This window comes from Chelon labrosus (assembly GCF_963514085.1).
Source record: "Chelon labrosus genome assembly, chromosome: 7".
Classification (NCBI taxonomy): Eukaryota; Metazoa; Chordata; class Actinopteri; order Mugiliformes; family Mugilidae; genus Chelon; species Chelon labrosus.
The window spans coordinates 23,348,981-23,369,627 of NC_140343.1; the positions used below are offsets into that span (position 1 = coordinate 23,348,981).

At 40.7% G+C, this 20,647-nt stretch overlaps 1 protein-coding gene across 1 annotated transcript in view; it reads right to left on the reverse strand.

Annotated features, from left to right (window-relative positions):
* The window catches only part of slc1a7b (solute carrier family 1 member 7b), a 29,823-nt gene extending 27,978 nt beyond the window's left edge, over positions 1 to 1,845 (reverse strand). Inside the window, exon 1 of the mRNA XM_084548696.1 lies at positions 1,698 to 1,845. Within this exon, the coding sequence (XP_084404822.1) occupies positions 1,698 to 1,838 (141 nt within the window). The 5' untranslated portion in view covers positions 1,839 to 1,845. The remainder of the gene's footprint in view (positions 1 to 1,697) is intronic.
* Between the last annotated feature and the right edge of the window lie 18,802 nt (positions 1,846 to 20,647).

Sequence of the window (20,647 nt, forward strand, 5' to 3'; positions counted from 1 at the left end):
AAGTCATCTTTACATTGAGCCGTTGGCCTTGCTCAGCCTTCAGTTATGTTAGAATATAGTAAATGTCTGCATATCTGTATGGTCACTTCATCCATGTATGCTTTCATGTAGACATATCTATCTGCGTATATTTCCCCATATGGGGATCCTTTCGTTATTTTTCACATCCTTTGTTGTCCTCACCGGATTTGCAACTATGCAGCCCACAGACCAACTTAATGCTGTAATCCAGACTTATGTCACACATCTCTACTCCATGTGCTCTTGTTTAGAAAAACACGTTGGGATGTTTCCTTACATCCGAATCCCAATCTGAATCACAATCTGGGTGTCTGATAACTGTCTGGAAACACAGAGGTCTGCTCTTCCTTTGTACGTTGTCCCACTGACAGGCCCTTTTGTTTGGCGTACAATTAGAAAAGGCATTTGTTTGATTGGATTGTAATCCCCTATTGTGAGAGTAAGGGAGCCACAAGCTATTTTTAGGTCTATTTGAGAATATGACGGAGCTTTAGTTGGGGGGTGATGGAAAAGAAAAGGCTGCATTTTGTTTATGCTGTCCCCTCCACAAAGCTGCTCAACGTCTGTTTTAAGAGTAATTAACTGGAGCTGCCATATGTTGTTGTAACTACTGCATTTATTCTCACATACACACACACACACACACACACACACACACACAACACTGCATGGAGCAACTGCAATTTCAGCTTGTGAAAATATATGGTTCAATGGAGGATGAATGAAATTAGTGATACAGCTTGAAATGTATTGCCGATAGCTTAGAGTTGTTCCTGAGGAGTATTACAGTGGAAGTAATAAGCACCTTTTTGTCACTCTGGATGATGCTCACTCAGACTTGAAGCCACTTATTAGCTTCCTTTATGGATGATAAATTTCAAATTTTGCATCAAGCCATGACTTATTTTGTGTCCAGTCATTAACACTGAAAGTGCATCAGGAGGGTATCTCTTAACAAGACATACATGAATGAAACTGGAGCATTAAGTGTGGTTAGAGAAATGTCCTGCAAATATCGAAAATGAGTGTACTTCTGCAGATCACAGGGAAAAAAAAAAAAAAAAAACACTCACTGATATAAGAGTAATCCTAATGCATAAATGTGTGTAAGCCAGTTTTACTGTGGCTGGATGCTAGTGGAGCTAATTCGACCACATCTGAGTTTGGGTCCTGGCCCCATACAAAGGCTCATGAGATACATTTGAGCGTCCTGCAACACAGATAATTGATTCATGTCAAATTTTTGTACTCTAGTCTCTTGCTTTTTTTTCAGGGAATATTTGAAAATTTGAATGTTTATAACGCAATAAAGAGCGAAATATAAAAAAGTTAGAAAAAACATAAAAATGTTAAAATGTCAAAATGTTAAATGCAATAATATACAATGATATGCTTTTGTAAAATGATCATATATACAAAATTTTGTAAAATGGCAAAACATGCAAATTTTGTCTAGTTCCATGAGGTCGACGTGGCTATGAGGCCTAGTTTCACCGTTAAATCACTGGAACAGTGAAGACAGTGATCAAAAACAGGATAAGACTCAGAACCAACAATCTTTAGTGCACGTACTGCAAATAACACACGGTATGATGCTCCATAGGTGTTAGAGGAACAGGGACAGGGCTCTCTCTGAGTCACGTCACACTGGGTCAAGGGGGAGGAGACAGACTGACCTGCTCTGTGAGGCGCCGTGTCCTCAGGAAGAATCCCAAAAGACACCCAATTATCACAGCCAGCACCGACATGATGAGAAGCCCGTTCTGTTTGCACACATTCTTCACCCTCACCCACACTGCGTCCAAAGCCACGGCCATCGTGAGTCACTTGTCCCGCGTCCTCTCAGTAACCCATAAATGTGGCCAACGCACAGCCTTCAGATCCAGGTGTGAGGATGAAAGCAGGGGGAAGGGGGGGCAAAACCGAAGAATGAATGGTGTTAAATCTCCAGGTCAGGATGGAAAGATGTGAGAAATATCCAGTCGTGTGGATGTTTTAACGCATCTTTGGGCTCAGCATCCCACTCGCCCTCACGCTGCGGCGATCTGCACTGGGATAAGAGGATCCTCTCACTTTCCAGGCATCCCCTCCCACCCTGTTCCACCCATCAACAGTCCTGTGTGTGCTGACCTTCCACCAGGGGGGGAGGGAACAGCTGGCAGCCCTGTCCCAGGGAGTTAACATTGCCAATCCTGTTAGAGCGCTACTGTATTAAACAGGTCTGAAGCTGGATTAAAGATCCATGAACAATTTGACAAAGGTTACCAGAGCAACCTCACAGGCCTTGTGGATCTGGTACGTAACAGGACAGTACATTTGAGGTGTCTTATAATGTGTAAGTGGTGAATGAGCTGCTTTTTGAAGTGCAAACTGCTTATTTGAAAAACTACAAGACAGGTAGCATATCAGTGTGCTGATTTATACAGCAATATGAAATCGTAATACTGATTAAAACAACAAAGAAATGAAACTTCTCCTCCTTTTTCTCTTTCTATCAGGACAACTTGAAACAGATGAGTCCTCCCCATATGAGATTTCTAAAGCATCTGGAGACTGTTTGAATTGTTATTGACACTATACACCGATCTGCCACAACATTAAAACCACTGACAGGTGAAGTGAATAACATTAACCATCTTGTGATAATTCAATGTTCTGCTGGGAAACTTTTGGACCTGGCATTACTTAGACATGTACCACCCACTTAGACCAGACCAGGCACCCCCACCTCATAGCAATGACACTCCTTGATGGGAGCAGCCATCCCCAGTAGGATGCAGGCTGACACAGGCACACACACACAAAAATGCTTTAGGAACAACTGAAAAACAAAACAAAAAATAAATAAAAAAAACATGAAAAACAGCACATGGTGTTGACCTGGCCTCCAAATTCACTAGATCCCAAACTGATCAAATATCTGTGGGATGCACTGGAATAAGCCTGATCCACAGAGGTCCCTCCCTTCAACCCACAGGACTCAAAGACCCCCACTAACAACATCCTGTTGCCGACACCACAGGACACCCTCAGAAGGCCCGTGTCTATTCTATGAATGAGTCACAACGGTTTTGGAGGCACAAGGGAGACCTACACAATATTAGGAAGGTGGTCATAATGTTATGCGCGATCGGTGTATAAGTAGAGTTGGATTGAACTGAATAGAATTACGTGTGGCCTGGTTTACAGCCTAGTATCCCCTGGATATTGCCACATCTTGCAAGTTAAAGTGAGTTTAAAAGTACTGTAGTACAATTTCAGTCAAGACAATGTGAGATTGTCTTCATCGTCAGTGTTATCAATTATGTCTATTTGTAGTCATTTTGCTTCTCTTTATGGTCAATTTGTGTTTCTTTGCAGTAATTTTGTCTTTTTTTGAAGAACTTTTGTCTCTTTGTAGTCTTTCCTTTGTGTCTTGGCAGTCATTTTGTAGAAATGTTGCATTTTTAGGGTAATTTCTGTGTCGTTATATCTGTGGCTCATTCTCAACCAGCTGATACTGAAGGTCACTTGCCCCCATCAGTGCAAAATCATATAGAAGGAACAATAAGAAGCTCATTGAATACAATACAACACAAGAATAACAATTTACTTCGACAGACTCTTTGCTCTCCATGAACTGTATTTGAGGAGATTAAAGCTCCTATTTGAGATATAGAATTGTCTCACTTGGAGGGAAATTGCTGCTGCTAATCTGCGCTGTTTGTGTTGTCCAGAAGTGAAAGCAATCAATTTAGACAATTTTATTTCCCGTTCATTCAATAAAGCACTTTCAGAGAAACAAAAGGGGAGAACGCTGAGGCTCTGAGAATGCTTAGTATGAACGATTTTACCACGGTTAACTTGAGTGACAGGTTATTCAGAAAATGCTGCAGTTGTGTCCGGTGGCGGTCTGTATTTAAAGGATCACCTTCCTCTGCTACATGGTAGGGAAATGGCGTGTGTCAGGGCTTTATGGTTAAGATGGATTTCATTCAGTAATGTATGTGAATAGCCAGAGGATTAGCAGAAATGCATTTAACTCGACTTCCGTGTACATTCGCCAAACAAATACATACTAATATAATAGTCCTGTGCTAAGTCCTCCTTCGTGACTGTTTTAATGTTCAGTTTAAACAGCGTCAGAAAGGTGGTAATTCAGCTGTGTCATTTTGGAGGATGTAGTTTGTGGTGCTGTTAAACCAGACTGAATTAAAAACTGAATTAAAAAGTGTTTCTGTTATTTGCAGTGCGCTTCGTTATTTCAGCATTTAGGTCCTATGGGTTGAGGGGAGGGGCCTCTGTAGATCATCTCACAGATACTTGATCAGTTTAGGATCTAGTGAATTTGGAGGCCAGGTCAACACCTTGTGCTGTTTTTCAGGTTGTTGTTTTTTTAGTTGTTCCTAAACTGTTTTTGTGTGTGTGTCTGTGTCAGGCTGCATCCTGCTGGGGATGGCTGCTCCCATCAAGGAGTGTCATTGCTATGGGGTGGGGGTGCCTGGTCTGGTCTAGGTGGGTGGTACATGTCTAAGTAACATCCACATGAATGCCAGGTCCAAACGTTTCCCAGTAGAACATTGTGTTGTCACAAGATGGTCGATGTTATTTCTCCTCCTTACTTTCTGACACATACAGTATTTCCCCCCTTGGCAGTGGTATTGACTGATGCTGACTTTATAAAGGTATGGATCCGTTCCACTGCACATTAGATTCTGCGGTTTTGTTGAATCAAATTCTTCAGGAGTCACATAATGCTAGCAAATTGCTTTGATGAGTACATTGTAAACCTAGGCAGTTTTCCCATCTGTGGGGAAATTAATTCAAAGCATCTGATTTGCTCTCTCCTGTTTGCAAAGTGTTGCTAGTAAAGTTTAACACAATCTTGTGTCTTCAGGGGGACTATTTTCTCATACAATACACACCTCACAAGAGTCACAGAGGATTCATAAACTACACACACACACACACACAATTCTCAGATCTGTTCATTCTGTGACAGGAAACTGGCTCTGCTGTGCATCACTGGCTGCTAACAAATCCTGAGAACTGGCACGGTATAGTGTTTATAAAGAACATGATTCATTTCAGATTAAATAAAAGCTTTGAACAATGCCACAGTGATTAAAAATGTTAAATCGGAATAAAATATAGTTTTCATTAAATTGTTAAGTCCTCCTTGATATGATGACATGTGAAGTACAACTCAGTCACCAGGACACTGTAGCAGTGAATAAATAAATTCACTTTAAAATGGACTTTTGCAAAGAACAATTTGATTAGAAATCTTTATCAAATCAAATCAAATCAAATTTTATTTGTATGGCACTTTTCATACTAAAAGCAATACAAAGTGCCTCACAGAGGCTAAAATCAGCAAAGACAAAACACAGGCTAAAAACACTAAGAACAAAACCCAACCCTCCCACCCCCGTAAAAACACAGAGATACACAGAGACACACACCCACCCACCCACAAAAAAAAATAATAAATGATAAAAAGTCTGAGAAGAACTGCTAAGAACTAAAACTGCTAAAATCTGAGGGCCGAAAACTAAAACTTTAAAATGGGGTAAAAATGAAAAGTATAGATAAAATGCTTTCAACTTGTACATGAAGACATGTAGTTAAAGCATATCAAGAATCTGATTAAAAGGTAGGGTAATAAAAGAAGTCAGTTAAAAGCCTGATTGAAAAGGTGGGTCTTGAGCCTCTTTTTAAAAACATCAACAGTCTCTGCAGCCCTGAGGTTCTCCGGCAGGCTGTTCCACAATCGGGGACCATAATAACTAAAAGCCGCCTCCCCGTGTGTTTTCGATCTAACTTTTGGTATGGTTAAAAGGCCAGTACCAGACGACCTCAGGGTCTGCGAGGGTTGATATGGTAAAAGTAAGTCAGATAAATAAGGAGGCCCAAGACTGTTAAGACACTTAAAAACAAGTAAGAGAACCTTAAAATCAATCCTGAAGCGCACGGGAAGCCAATGCAGCGATTTTAAAACCGGTGTAATGTGCTCCCGCCCTCTGGTCCTCGTCAGCACTCGTGCGGCTGAGTTCTGAAGTAGCTGAAGATTAAAGATACTTTTTTTGGGAAGACCAGAGAGCAGGGCATTACAATAATCTAAACGACAAGAGATAAAAGCATGCATCAGTACCTCCGTGCTGGCCTGAGAGAGAAATGGGCGGACTCTGGCTATATTCTTAAGATGGTAAAAACCAATCTTTGTTATGTTTTTGATATGTGGGATAAAACTAAGCTCAGAGTCAAAAATCACGCCCAGGTTTGTTACAGTTTGTGATGGTTTAAAATCTTGTAATTTTGTTAAAAGTTATCTCTTTATCTTATCTTTCTCGGTACTTGACAAAACTGTGCAAACACAAATGATGGGCTTCCAACTCAAAAACATCAAGAGGATCCTATGTAATTAAGAAATTAAATAAATATACTTCAGAAGCACTTTGCTGACATTCTATCTAGAGATGTGTTCCACCGAATTGATTTTAAGATTTTTTTTATCTTTTGAGAGAAAAATAAATCCCTTATAGTAAACATCAACCCTCATGTCCATAAATTTGGATCTGCTCTCTCAATATCTTATTATGGGAGCATTAGAGATGTCTGCATAGATTTTTCCATCTAAGCAGTGTCCTGCTTTTATTCAGTTTCTAAGTGCATTTCTCAAAATATCACTGTTTTGCTTCGCCTCCTGCTAAAGATCCCCTTCAGGTTGACGTTGGTGACATAGTTTATGGGGTATCCATCTAAAAGGGAGCTTACTGTGTCTGAAAGTTAGGATTCTTGTTTTGAAGATGCTCTGCTGCTATGCATCCAGTCCTGATCTGCTCTGTATACAGCAGAGATTTGATCTCATTTATGTATTTCATGCGAAGAGGACTTTTAATCTTTCGTCTACCCAAAGCTCGAATGATTCAGGACGCTTTGTCCTTCACAGTCTGTCCTCATGGTGGGACCATGTGTGCAGCAGTCGGGTCAGACAGAATCTGCCAATTATTACCTCCTTTCTCCTCACTGGGCATGGACTACTTGGATTGATTATTTTGATGGGGGAAAAAATGATGCAGATGCAGTGAAGCGGATGTCTCTTCTGTCATTTGCTTTGCTTTACACAGGGTAGAATCATGAATGGAGGCAAGTGCTTTGGTGTGTTGCCTCTGTGTGCCAGGGCCGAGCTGCATATGTGTGAGTAAAGTATGTGCTCGTGCTGTGATCACATGTTTTGCCAGACTCCATGGTCACTAATCCCTCTCTTTTGCCAATATTTCCACTCTATCTGGTTTCATCAGGCAGGGATTACACAGGATTAGACAACCGCCCAGAAGCTGACATGCATTCATTCATTAAAAACCCAAACGCAACTGCTCACACGCCTCCAATTCGGCCAAAATGCACTAATTAAGGCCACGTATATAGTTCATGTGTTAGAACGCCTCTACCTCTCTTAAAACATTAAAACGCAGCCATTTTGACTGCCTTGTTGTCTTGTATGTTCCGTGATTATGTAATATAGTGGTGATGGCAGCATGAGGCCCTGATGTCATCAGGATGGGAGGGGTATGGAGGTTATCAACCTTAGTCTGCCCTTTACCTCGGAGCAGCAGGCAGTAAGTCTGCAGAGAGTGATCCTCCAGTCGCATGCATCTTTGTGCAGATGCAAAGAGCTGAGACTTGCAAGCAAATCTTTTCAAGAAGGCTGCCCTATTTAATTTATTCCACTACTGTACTGAAATAAACCACAGTTTAATATATTCATAAAAATGTCACTTGTGTTCTGAAAAATGAACGAAGATTTTATTTTCTAACTATTAATGCAAATAAAGTGTCTTTTTTTCTTACATTAACTGGCAGTCACCCCCTACCAAGTCTGACATTCACGTGTATTGGTAGACTTAATAAATGCAAACTGGGTTCAGTCAGGTTGTTTTCTCTTTTCTCATAAAGCTAGGCTCCCATTTTGCTCTGCTCTGGGTCATTAAGCATCTGCTTGGGACAGATGTCATTTCAAGCGAGCTGTGCGCCAGATAACTGACAGGTCTCTCCTTCAATCAGAAAACACAAAGCACACAAACAGCTAAATCACCAGCTGTCAATCAAATATGTCCTCTAGCCCACCCATTCATAAGCCCCGAAGCTAAGGGAGCATTTCTTATGTAGCTTTTTTCCTTTGTGTTCTCCAGAGGTGTTTTTACATTAGTTCCCTGCGTGTCATGCTGACACTTACTTTTACTCTGCTTATTATGGCTGAGCCGCATAAAACAACATGTTGAGTGTGAGTGCACACGGGGGTGGGAAGGATGGGATCTGAAACCACAGAAAAAGCTTTCAATATTTAATAACAGCATCATGCCTTAGTGAGTGCAAATGCTTTTCTTTTCTCTTTTTTTAATTTCTCTTCTTATTCCTTAGCAGAGCATTTTGAAACAAAGCACATGAACATTCATTCGTTCATTCATCTTCTATAACCGCTTGTTCCTGTTCAGGGTCGCAGGGTCTGCTGGAGCCTATCCCAGCTGTCATCGTGCGAGAGGCGGGGTACACCCTGGACAGGTCTCCAGTCTATCGCAGGGCTTACACAGAGAGACAGACAACCATTCATTACGGCCAATTTAGAATCACCAATTAACCTAATGAGCATGTCTTTGGATGGTGGGAGGAAGCTGGAGTACCCGGAGAGAACCCATGCAGACACAGGGAGAACATGCAAACTCCACACAGAAAGGCCCAGTCGGCCCATGGATTCGAAGCATCAGTGCTAACCACCTCGCCACTTTGCCGCCTGCACATGAACATCTATGCTAATAATACAAGAAAATAAATATCTGAATAAATTTAAAACAAAAAAAAAGAAGACCTAAACATTTCCATCACAGGTATATCATAGATGATATCATACCATTCATCTATACTCGGGATGTCTGGTTTAAGCCATTTCTTTGTAATTGCTTTTCTTGCAGCTAAACTCAGTATTCCAAATAAATATTTAGTTTTAACACCTGCAGTAGTTGAGCGTACAAAACCCAAAAAGAAGTTCATCCCAGTTAATGTCCGTTACAAATATAGTCACTAGTTCTGTAAAGAACTATTTGTTTTTGTACGGCACAAAATAAGTGGTTGTGATTGGCTTTCTGGGAACGACACAACCTCCAACAGCTAGAAGAACCTGAATGTTGGTACCAAATGAGACATTTCCGCCCAAATGATCTCCAAGAGTATGAGCATGATATCCTCCACTGAAATCCACAGTATTTCATCCAGATGTCTTCTGAAAGGCGGGTGTTGGTTTCCGTGTCCCATTTTTGTTTTATGCAAGTGGTATTCGTTGTCATTTCCATCAAAATACTGCTTTATATCTGTTCTTAGTTGCTCCCTCATTTGACCTACCATCTCTGTATGCAACTGCTTTTGAATCCAGTTGAATAAGTAAACTGTATCAAGTCCACTGCCAATACAACAAATACGATAAAAGACTCTTCTCCTATGTAGTTATTGTAAAAACCACCGCTAAGAATTAAAGAATTATCATTCTTGCAACATAGCAGAGGAATGAAAAGCAACACTTTCTGGATTTCATTATTTCCATCTCTCTTAGCAAACTCCACATGCAATATACTCAGAACTCATCTTTTTTAAAATACCTTACCTCGTTTAACCCGTTTTCCCTTTTATGTCATTTCTGAAAGGAGCCCACAAATAAAATGTATTAATATTATTTATTAAGAATTGGTAGGGGGTGGCCTCAAGTGACATATCATTAACACACTCACGAGTAATGAAACCTGCAGTGTTTCACCAGAAAGTCATCCAAACACCAAGGACTGCCATGAAATACTGAAATAATAATGTTTTGTAACTGTGTCATCCGGTCTCCATTTCATGTCGAGCCAGGTCATAACACAAATTTAGAGCTTCTCCGAGATCTTTTAAACTTTTATTGAGGAAAATCACCCAAAGTCCAAAATTTGCTGTAGTTGGGCGTTTATTGGTATGTCGGTATACGGTGAGTTTACAGACACAGAGTATGGGTTTGGAAAGGTAGGCCGACCCAGAACGTCGGAAATGCACCACATTCATACCGACTGAAAAAAGAAAAAAGGGGGTGGAGATGCTGCCGTGATGTCGAGGATGGCGTATGAATTTCAGTGTTGGTTAGTCTCCACTGAAACAAAAGGCCATGAGACTCCAGGTCTGGCATACAGGTGACAACAGCAAAAAGTAACAAGATCAAAAGGTTATAACTGTAGGGAGTAGGAGACAGCCCAAACATTACTGAGTTATCTTATTGACTAAAGTCACGTGTGGATGTGACCCTCTGGACAATAGTGTAGCGAAGCATGTGTATTACTCTTCGACACTCTGGAGAAAACAGAAAGAAGAAAAAAAGAAATGTTGCCTTGGTCAAGGTCAAAGGTCAAAGAGGTTTTGATTGTCATTTCAACCACACTGTATATAGCAGGTGCAGTGCCTAGGGAGGTAAGAGGACATTCCTCCAGGACCACGGAGCTACATGAAGACTCAGGACTAAGTACAATACAAAGTACTTTTAATTTACAACCAACAACCAAACAACCAAATGCTAGGAAAGAAAAGAATGCTAGGTGTAAAGTTCATGCGTGCGAGTTTATGCAGACAATACAAAACAGTGCCAACAGTGCAAGAATGAGAGACAGACCAAGACTGACAGAGTATGAGTTCATTGTCAACATTTGACTGGTAAGCAGCATAGCGTGTGGAAAGGATGCAAAGACGTGTGCGAAGGGACGAGTACATGTTATGGTATGATTGTGCTTGTAAGTGAATGTGTGTATTGTGGACTGCAGCTGAAGGTTTTGTCTTCATGTCTCGTTAAAAACACAAAAGATGTCCCCACTAAGCTCATGCCTGATGGGATAGTCTGTCACTGCAGAATGTTGTGGTAGGTATTGTTGCCTTGAACTCAGAACAGCTGGATTAAAGATACAATTTGTTCACATTCTTTCACAAGCTGGAAATCTTGCATTTAAAGCCATCATACTAAAGTCCAGATGTCCCTTCTTACGTTCCACAAGCAGTTCTCTTTTTGTCCTTGCTCTCTCCCAGTAGTGCTTTCTGGAGGCCCTATTCACGGTCTCCTCGCAGCACTTGATGTTGATGCGTCTGCTTTCTGAACTTTGGGGAGCACTGATGTTGACTTTAATTGGATGTAACGTGAACTGTTTTCTGAGGCTGGCAGCTTGAACGAACTTCTCCACTGCAGCAGAGGGTACTCGTGGATTTCCTTTCCTTGTGCGGTCCTAATGAGAAACTGAGTCTGAAATTCTTCAAACTGCCAGAATTCATTTTATTTAGCAGTGAAAAGCTGTCACCGGGCTAGTGGGAATATTGCGCTAGAAGGAACATAAAATATGAAACATGTTTTGATTTTGTTTATGCTTAGACATGGAGGGCCAACACTGAAAACCTGTTTTCTCCAGTTCAGTTAAGTGTCATGCAGCCCAACACACTTATACTGATACAGTGTATTACTTGCAGTATTTCTCAATTTAGAACATCAATGGGGCCATCACTCTTATCGCAGGTTTTAAATGAATCAGCAAGGTTTTGCAGGCCATTAGCCAGTGATTGAGTGTATATTTCTAAAAATGGAGGAACTAATCAATTTGCTGGTGAGAAGTTTTTAAGGGCAGATCAGTTCACGTTCGGTCAATATTCCGGCAGCAGGACGTTTTTGTTTTATTTTTGGTAATTCAGGAACATCCGGTGCCGGTGTCAGTCAGTGTACCCATGCGGCGATACACCAGTCAGCCATAGCATTATGACCACCTGCTTAATATCATCTGTGTCTCCCTGACCCGTCGATGCATGGACTCATCTAGGCGCCTCTGAAGGTGTGTTGTGGTACCTCACACCAAGATGTTTGCAGCAGATCCTGCAAGCTGAGAGGTCGGTTGCCACGGATCGGACTTGCTCGTCCAGCACATCTCACAGATGATTTGGAGGCCACCAACTTGTTGAACTTGTTGGTCTTGTTCCTTTACACCATTCCTGAAGCAGGGAGCATGAAAGGTGCTTTGATAACAAGATTATTAGTCTTATTCAGTTCACCTGTCAGTTGTCATAATGTTATGGCTGATCAGTGTTGTTTGTAGTTTGTAGTTTTTTTTGCTCTTATCTATTGTTTTACTTCTATAACCTGCAATATGTTGTGATCTATCTCTCCTACACTGGTGGCTACAGATGAGAATGAATGAATGACCAAAAGGAACATGTGCCAAGAAGCTTGTTTTGTTCTCTCATCAAGAAATTTTCACATTCATATCACAGATAGATAGATAGATAGATAGATAGATAGATAGATAGATAGATAGATAGATACTTTATTGATCCCGAAGGAAATTCATGTCTTTAAAAGATCTAATCATCGAGACCAGATCTAGATGGACTGGCGTGAAATCTGGGCAATGTGGAGGCAAAGTCAACACCTTGAACTCAAATAATTTCTGAACCATCCTTGCTTTGTGGCTTTGCTTTTCAAAAAAGGCCATCAGGGAATATCGTTTCCATGAAAGGGTGGAGAGTTTCATCTTGCCCTCACACTTTGGCCAAGATAATCAGTGTTATTCACTGCACCTTTCAGCAGTCACAATGCTATGACTCATCTGGTGCATGGCACAAAGGAATAACTTAAATAAACACATTAAAAACACATTTTTATGGTATTTGTTGACAAATATAAGAAAAGATAGAAATATTAAATTATTACAACTTTGTCCTTCACAAGTAACCAAGATGTTCTATAGAGTGGAAAATGGTAAACAACCCTCAAATAGTGCACGGACATCACCAAGGTCAAAAAAGGTTCTATCACTGTTCAGCATTTCAAGGCTGTCCTAGTAAGAAATGGCTACGCGTATCCTCTGAAAACTCACACCCTTTAATGACAGCGATAACCTCACAGGAGATTTCTTAAAGACCCGCTCAGATGGTGTCAGCACAATGGTGGGGAAATTTTGCCCTTTAGGTATGGTGCCCCCATCAGGCTGATCAGAGTTACTGCTGAGATTCCACCAAGCATCATGGGATCTCTATAGGCTTAAAGGGTTGTGGATGTATATCTTACACAATAGCATAGCTCCTACTACAATGTAAAATTACACTACCAAAAGTAAAGTACTGCATTAAAATGTTTAGTTTAGCATTATCACTTCTAATGCATTTTTATAGGCAGTTTACTGATCTGATCATTTCTTCTGCCGTTATGAGAACTGTGGACTTGATATTTTGTGACACGCATAAATACGCACAGTTTACACAATAATTAGCCATGATAAAAACCTCTAAAATGAAAGCGGAAGCATGTGACATCGCTCGCCTATTATCTGCTGCTACACAGTGTGTTGTGGTAGGGTCAGTGAGTCTCACTAATTTTTGTGAATTCATTTGGGACAGCACAGAGAAAACTTAACTTTTTCATCGAACTTCTGCTATTAAAGCTTGAAACTAATCGTATTTTGACACACAGCTCGGTGTGGCTGCGTTCCGCTAAAACCAGAGGCCAATCAGTGGTTTTTGTAAGGGTCTCACAAAATGTTTTACACCACAACCAGAACAAAACTGAAAATGTAGTTTTAAGTTCAAAGGCTCAGCAAGTAAAAATGTTCCTAAAATAAAATCCTCTAAGAGTTAATCCAAGCCAGTACGTAGGAATCCTGGCGTTTATTTCAAAGGTTGCAGTTTATACAAATTAACTGCAGCTCATTCAAAATTCTGCCGACCAAGAGCTGTCTAGTAGGAGATCAAGGAGAGGGCAAAAAACACCTATTTCCTTACATTGCTTCCAATTCCTTGCATTTTTCTTCTTTTACAATAGCTACGTAGCTTAATGTTTATCCTGATAAGCAGTGTGAGGTGTGTGACACTGTATCAGCATGAACCTTAAGTATGGCAATGTTTTTTTTTTTGATCAATTATTTATTTATTTTCTTGCAATCATTGGTTACAGCATCATTGAAAATATTACAGATGCACAGTAAAGTGTTGCTTATTCTGATGCCTGTTTCCCTTCTCCTACCCATATCCCCCCTCCCCCCCACCCACACAGCCCAAGCCCACCCTCCAACCCCTAACATGATTCGCTCAAGATATTGAGCAGTTAACAGAGACAAAAACAAAACACACACACACACACACACACACACCCCTCTCGACCCTTTTCCCTTGCCACCCATCCATCCGTCTGACCTTATCTACATAATTTCATTTATTTTCTCTAATAGCTCTGACCAGCAATCAATATTAGAAGTTTTAGCATGATGTAAACGTGCTGTAGAGAGCTCTAGCTGAGCAATATCCTGGTAAGAAGAAAGCCATTTCTTCACTGATAATGCATGCGGTGGTTTCCAGCGACAGGCTATCATTTTTTTGGCGGCTGTCAGACCCGCCAGAAGAAGACGTCTAATGTTAATAGTTAGCTGTAAGGACGATGTGTCATTAAGTAGAAGTAAAAGTATGGCAATGTTAATACAAAAACTGTGGGCTTCTGTCAGGTTCTAAACACAACAAGCATGTGTCTGGAGTGCCTGAGTACTTTTATGCAAGATTTCAGCTTTAGGTTTTCACTAAATTAGCAAATTTAGTGAAAAAGTTTCTTAATTTAAGTTCCTTAATTACAATACAGATCTCAGGCAGCAGGTTCTCTGAAGAAATACAAATCCTCACACTTTTTTGGGTGGGGGGGCTTGCTAAATAATGAATTAGTTGTGCAGCTGGCTCCTTCACAGTTCTGTTTCATAGATACTACAGTGCATAGCAAATAATTCACTAATTTAGTGTCCCTAGTCCATTTCTCTGCAAAATTATTTCGGTGACAACCTCATGAAGCTGTGTAAGATACTGACACAGCGTGAAGTGCAAGAGAGCTACTCTGAGGAATTCTAACAGATTGAAACAAATTGTTTTTAGTACTTTGCCTCTGACAGTTTTCATAATTGTGTGACACTTTTGACTGGTACTGTGCATCTCGCATTGATATTGACTTGAGATATTTTAATTTAAATTGAAAAAAATCCCAGATTTGATTTTAGTTTCTAGAGCTCATAGTTGGAGAGTGTTTGCTTTTCTCCTTTAGCTAGAGGGAAAGCCTAAAGCTTAAATAACATTGCAAGCAAATGGCCTCAGTGCTTTGAGACCCACTCAGGCAAATACCCGCCAACTGTCACTGCACGAAAAGATACCTTAGCGCACGTATTCAGGTTTTTCAAAGCCCGGAGAGTTCCTGAAACAGGGATAGGATAGTGAAACAATGCAAAAGACGGACCTCATTATAATGTCCATATAACCACACTCTCCTTCATTACAAGCTTCATCTGTGAGTTTCATTCCGACTACTGACTCCTGATCATCAGGTATGCTTCACCGAGAGCCTTCTGATTGCCAGACAAAGAAGCTGCAGCACTTCTGGCAGGGAAAGAAATCAATAGCTGTTTCTCATGTCATGAGTGAAGAGGTGAATTTAGGCAGTTATTTAAGTAATTGGTTTTCAACTTCACTGAGGAACCACAGTCCTTTGTTTTTGATCAGACAGGCTTTCAAATGTCAAGGCTTTGAAACTGTAACATGGCAGCCAGACATCTTCAAAGATATCGTCTGTTAAAAGGACAATTAATGAGGTGATACTTGTACAGCAAACTTGTATTTTTGCTTCTCAGCACCCTGAGGTTGCACACTAAGTGGAAAGAGGGAGGCTCAGGACAAGTGAGCCTCTGTGCCACTATGCAGGATGAAACAACAAAGATCCAGGAGTACATCAGGAAAACGGCCCCCCTCTCACAAAATGCTTAGCGAATACCTCAGGCAGTAGAAACAGAAACAGCAGGAGGAAGTCAAAGAAGAGCAGGAATCATCGTGTGATGACAAACTCCTGCACGGTATGTACCACCTGCAGATAACAGAAGTGGCTGATATCGAGAAATCCTACCAGTAACTGGAATAGGTTAATCGTGGCAGCACAGGAACAGGCTGTGAGTACAAGATCAATAGATGCCAGAGTCTACCACAACAGGAGTGACCCTAGATGCAGGCTGTGCAAAGATGTCTCTGACAGCACATAACAGGAAGGTGTAATAGCATGCAGGGCATACATGGAATGTGATAAACGAGTTGCTGACATAGACGAGAGTGTGGACTGGAGGTCCCTATAGGTCTAAAAGGCTAAAAATTCCTAGCTAGGAGTCTTAGCTTAGGAGTGATTCCAGAAAATTCTTAGAGAACTCTGAGCAAGGAATGGACAGAAACTCTTATCTTAGTGAGGAGGTGTGGTTGACCCCGTTGCTAGGTATGAGTCATCATTTCAAGAGGTGTGATTGGTTGATCCTAAAACTAGATACAAATACACTTTTGGTGATAATGGGCCTAGAATAGACTGTCAAATCAATAGACTTAATAATAGAATCTAATCTCTATGAAGACTGTGGAATTATAAATAATACTTTACATAAAAATAAATAGTAAGCTATACTTTAAAAATTATCCTATAAAATGTGTGAAAACTCCCACTTGCACAGCATTCACATGCTGATAGTTCTATTTATTTGCTTCCATTCATTTACCATGCTGGTCATTTTTCCTCTTCACCCATTTGGTATTAACGAGGGTAAAATGGCTCAGCTTTCATCAATTTCTGTGATTGCTAACCGGCCTAGAAGAAGCAGTGTTGGTTGGCGTTCAAATCTTCCACAAACCGAACAGCAATGGAGAAGAAATGAAGAAGGAAACCCAACTGGACGGAGGAACAGTGTTTGCTTCTGGATCAACTGGTCAATGAGAATAAAAGTGGTTTGAGATGTAGATTTGACCCCAAGTCATCACTGCTGCATTGTTGCATTTTTTGCATTTTTCCTGTTGCTAAATACCTCAGTGTTGTGATGACTTTCATTTCTGGTGATATTGCGATTGTAACAAGCTTGATTATCATTCAGTGTTTGGAGAATATCTCTCCTGCCTCTTCTTTCAGCCATTTTCTCCTCTGCTTAAGAAACTCCTAAGCCTCCTAAAAGTCCTCCTCCCTGCTCTTAACAGATCTCACCTTAGGAGCACTCTTAAGAGTTAAGATTCTTTAGGAATACCGTTTATCTTTACTAGGATCTACTCGTAACATCATGATTCTAAGAATTTTCTTAGAATTTGGCCACTAGGAGCAACTCTTTGCGCTAAGAATCTTTAGGAATACGGGCCCAGATGTAGTAGTGATGGACAAACAGCAGAAGAGGGCCGTAGTGGTAGATGTAGGAACATGTGGATATGGAAGACAAAGACCACCTGAAGCTGTGACCCCCAAACTGGGAAAGTGGCTCCAGCAGATTCCCCCAAAGAACTTTTCTGTCCAGATGAGTGCAGTACTAGGAACAGCTAAGATAGACCCTCAAGCTCCCAGGCCTCTGGTAGAGCACCCAGGCTGGGAGGAAAAACAACGACCACCGCCAACAGCGATATAGCGCTAGGGCTATGCATAATCAGAGAGTTCCACGGAGTTGTCCTGGATAAGATCAAAACTGAGATATTCATGTCCATGTAAACACACCTACACATAAAGAGGAATCCCAAGACACCTTAGCCTCCCAGGAGAACAACTGCAAGATGTTTATTTGTTGTTGTTTTGTCCCTGGGGAAGTAAATTATAAGCATTCGAACTGTTGATGCAAAAATAAATAAATAAATAAATAAATAAATGAGGGAAGTCTCACTTGTGCAGCACTCACTGGTTTCTCTCAAATGGTTCTTATACAAAGTTGAGGAAAACTTGGAAAGTTAAAAATTAAAACTGGTTCCTGTTATTAATGGAAATAAATCAGTGTAAGGAGATGAAACACTCCTCGAGGAATAGGGCTGAGTACAAGAAAAATACCGCAGCAGGTCTGACAGATGCTGCATCACATAGCGAGCGCAGTGCAGTTAGGAGCTCTGCGTTGTTGCTCAGCCTGCTAGGAGTGAATGGGTGAAGTGTGTTCTGCAATGTCCCAGACTTCCACCTGGTCTTAGCATTAGTCTTTTTAACACAAACATTGAAAGTCTGTTTGATTAAGAATACATACAAACATGATTAGTGGCATACAAATGAGGCCCTAGAGAAACTATTGCACATAATATTAGTCACCGCTCCATGTTGCCTTTGTCCTGTTTTTCATGCATTTCACCTAGTGGAAATCTCATAACTTCCAAGCATAACTAAACATTTCTTAGTTTAGCAAGTCAAATGTGAAGCTCACAGTAATTGCATTTTTAGTGCATGAATACAAAGAGTGACTGAAGAGAGTTTACTTTATTGTTGTCTCATTCTAAGAACTTAATGCAATGTCTTAATGAAACCAAGAAATGCTGCAAGGACATATATGTACTTTAAAATAAAAGGATTAAAAAATAAACAGACTACAGGTTTACAGTGATGGAATAGCAACTCTCACTTATTACCTCAACAAATTGCCTTGATTTTATGGAAAACTTAACATTTCAAGACAACAGTTGCTCTAGACTAGGAGGGCGACTGCAGCTGCTACTTTGACACTGTGCAACAGTTGCCTCCACAAACTCCTGGATCACTAACTAGCTGAAATAGAACATATTGTGTGACCGCAGAGCTGCGCAGAGCAATGTTCTTTCAGTGCAACTCCACCCTGCCATCTGTAGATGTTTTCAGATGAGTCCTGTGCATCTTGGGGGTGCAGCTGCGAGGGAGGACATTGACCTGGTGGACCGCTTTGTGGCATGTCATTCATTTTTGGGATTTATGCCAGGTAAGACTTCTTGCTTAATGGAGAACACCATCGACCTGTTTACATGTAGATGCCAAGGGCCAACACTTTGTTGTAGGGCCCTTATTGCCTTTAATAATAAATTAATATTTCAACAGCCAAGCAATGCCTAATCAAGGTAAGTATTGAACGCAAACTGTTATTTAACAAATTCCCTTGGAGCAACCTCTGATCATTGTAATAACTCTCATACAAAACAACTTCAGCTAAAAAACACAAAACAAAAAAAGAAAAGTTGTCCACCAGGAAGTGATTTCATACACCCAAGTTCTCAGCCTATTAAATATATATGCCTCTGGATTTAAACATTCATTAGGTGCTTCAAAGGGACACCTACTCAGTGGGGTTCAGATGTTGAAAACCACTAGATATTTCTGTTGTTCATTTCTTTTGAATTCCACCCAACAGTTGTCAATACTGATTATGATGTTGGACAATCTATTTGAGTAAAATGTTTCATCTCTGGAAAATCATTCATTAATTTCATATCATCTTGGTATGACTGTAATAAATGTGCTCTGCTAACATGCATGGACATTGATGGTGACACTTCACCTTTGAGGAAAACCCAAATGAATAATAACTACACAGTTATAAAGGCACTGTTCAGAATGCAGTGAGAAGTCAGACATTTACATGTAACAAGGTGGGAGCATGGAAATTAGTTCCAAGCAGTCACATTTTGGCACAGACCTGTTTGTTACTGTGGTGACTCAGTTTTCACCCCAGCTACAAGAGATGTGTGGAGGGTACACAGCAAATGCTGTAGAGTTAAAATTCTGGATTTAGTGTCAGTGTCATAATGGAGTGTTTGTGAATTAACTCTGTAAGTGTCAGTGCAACACATTTAACTCTCTTCATTTCTAAGACCAGCTCTGAACCTGGATATGACACCTAAGGTGTTAATGTATTAGCCCCGTCCATTTATTATACCCGCACCTGGACAGTCACCCCGAGAACTACTGACTGCTCTCTATGCACTGTTCTTGAGCTAATCTGAAGGCTTGGAGGTCTGTAGTGATTGACTCTGCAGAAAGTTTGCGACTTCTGCGCACTATGCTCCTCAGCATCTGCTGACCCCGCTCTCTCATTTTACTTGGCCTGCCGCTTCATGGCTGAGTTGTTGTTGTTCCCAGTCTCTTCCACTTTGTCATAATACCACTGACAGGTGACTGTGGAATATTTAATAGTGAGGAAATTTCATGACTGTACCTGTTGCATAGGTAGCATCCTATCACAGTACCGCGCTGGAATTCACTGAGCTCCTGAGAGTGACCCATTCTTTTACAAATGTTTGTAGAAGCAGTCTGCATGTCTAGGTGCTTGATTTTATACACCTGTGGCCATGGAAGTGGTTGGAACACCTGAATTCAGTTATATGGATGGGTGATTGAATACTTCATATAGAGTATATAGAGTATATAGGCAATATAGAGCAATTCATGTACAATTACAGGGTTAACATAAGTAGACTACAAGTGTTACAGCTGATTGCAGAAACAGTAGTTAATCTAACAGTTAGGGACAGTGACCAAGTAGACAAAGTCTGTATAACTGCGGTGGTGGTAACATGGTTGTCTGTTAGCATTAAGTTAGACCCTAGCTAAACCGTGTTAGGTTAGGGGGCCTAGCACAATCGGTGCCATTATACACTAGTGAAAAGCAGTTTCAAATGTCCTACATGGAAATTTAGATGCATTATTTGGGAGCTTTTTGTCTTCCTCAGTAAAATACTTGTAAAGTTAATAGAGACCAACAAGACATCGAGTTAGCTGGGTTCAACTTTACTGCACCACTGCAGGCTGCTGTATCCCAGTACTGCTGTGGCACCACTCGTTGTCTGTTTG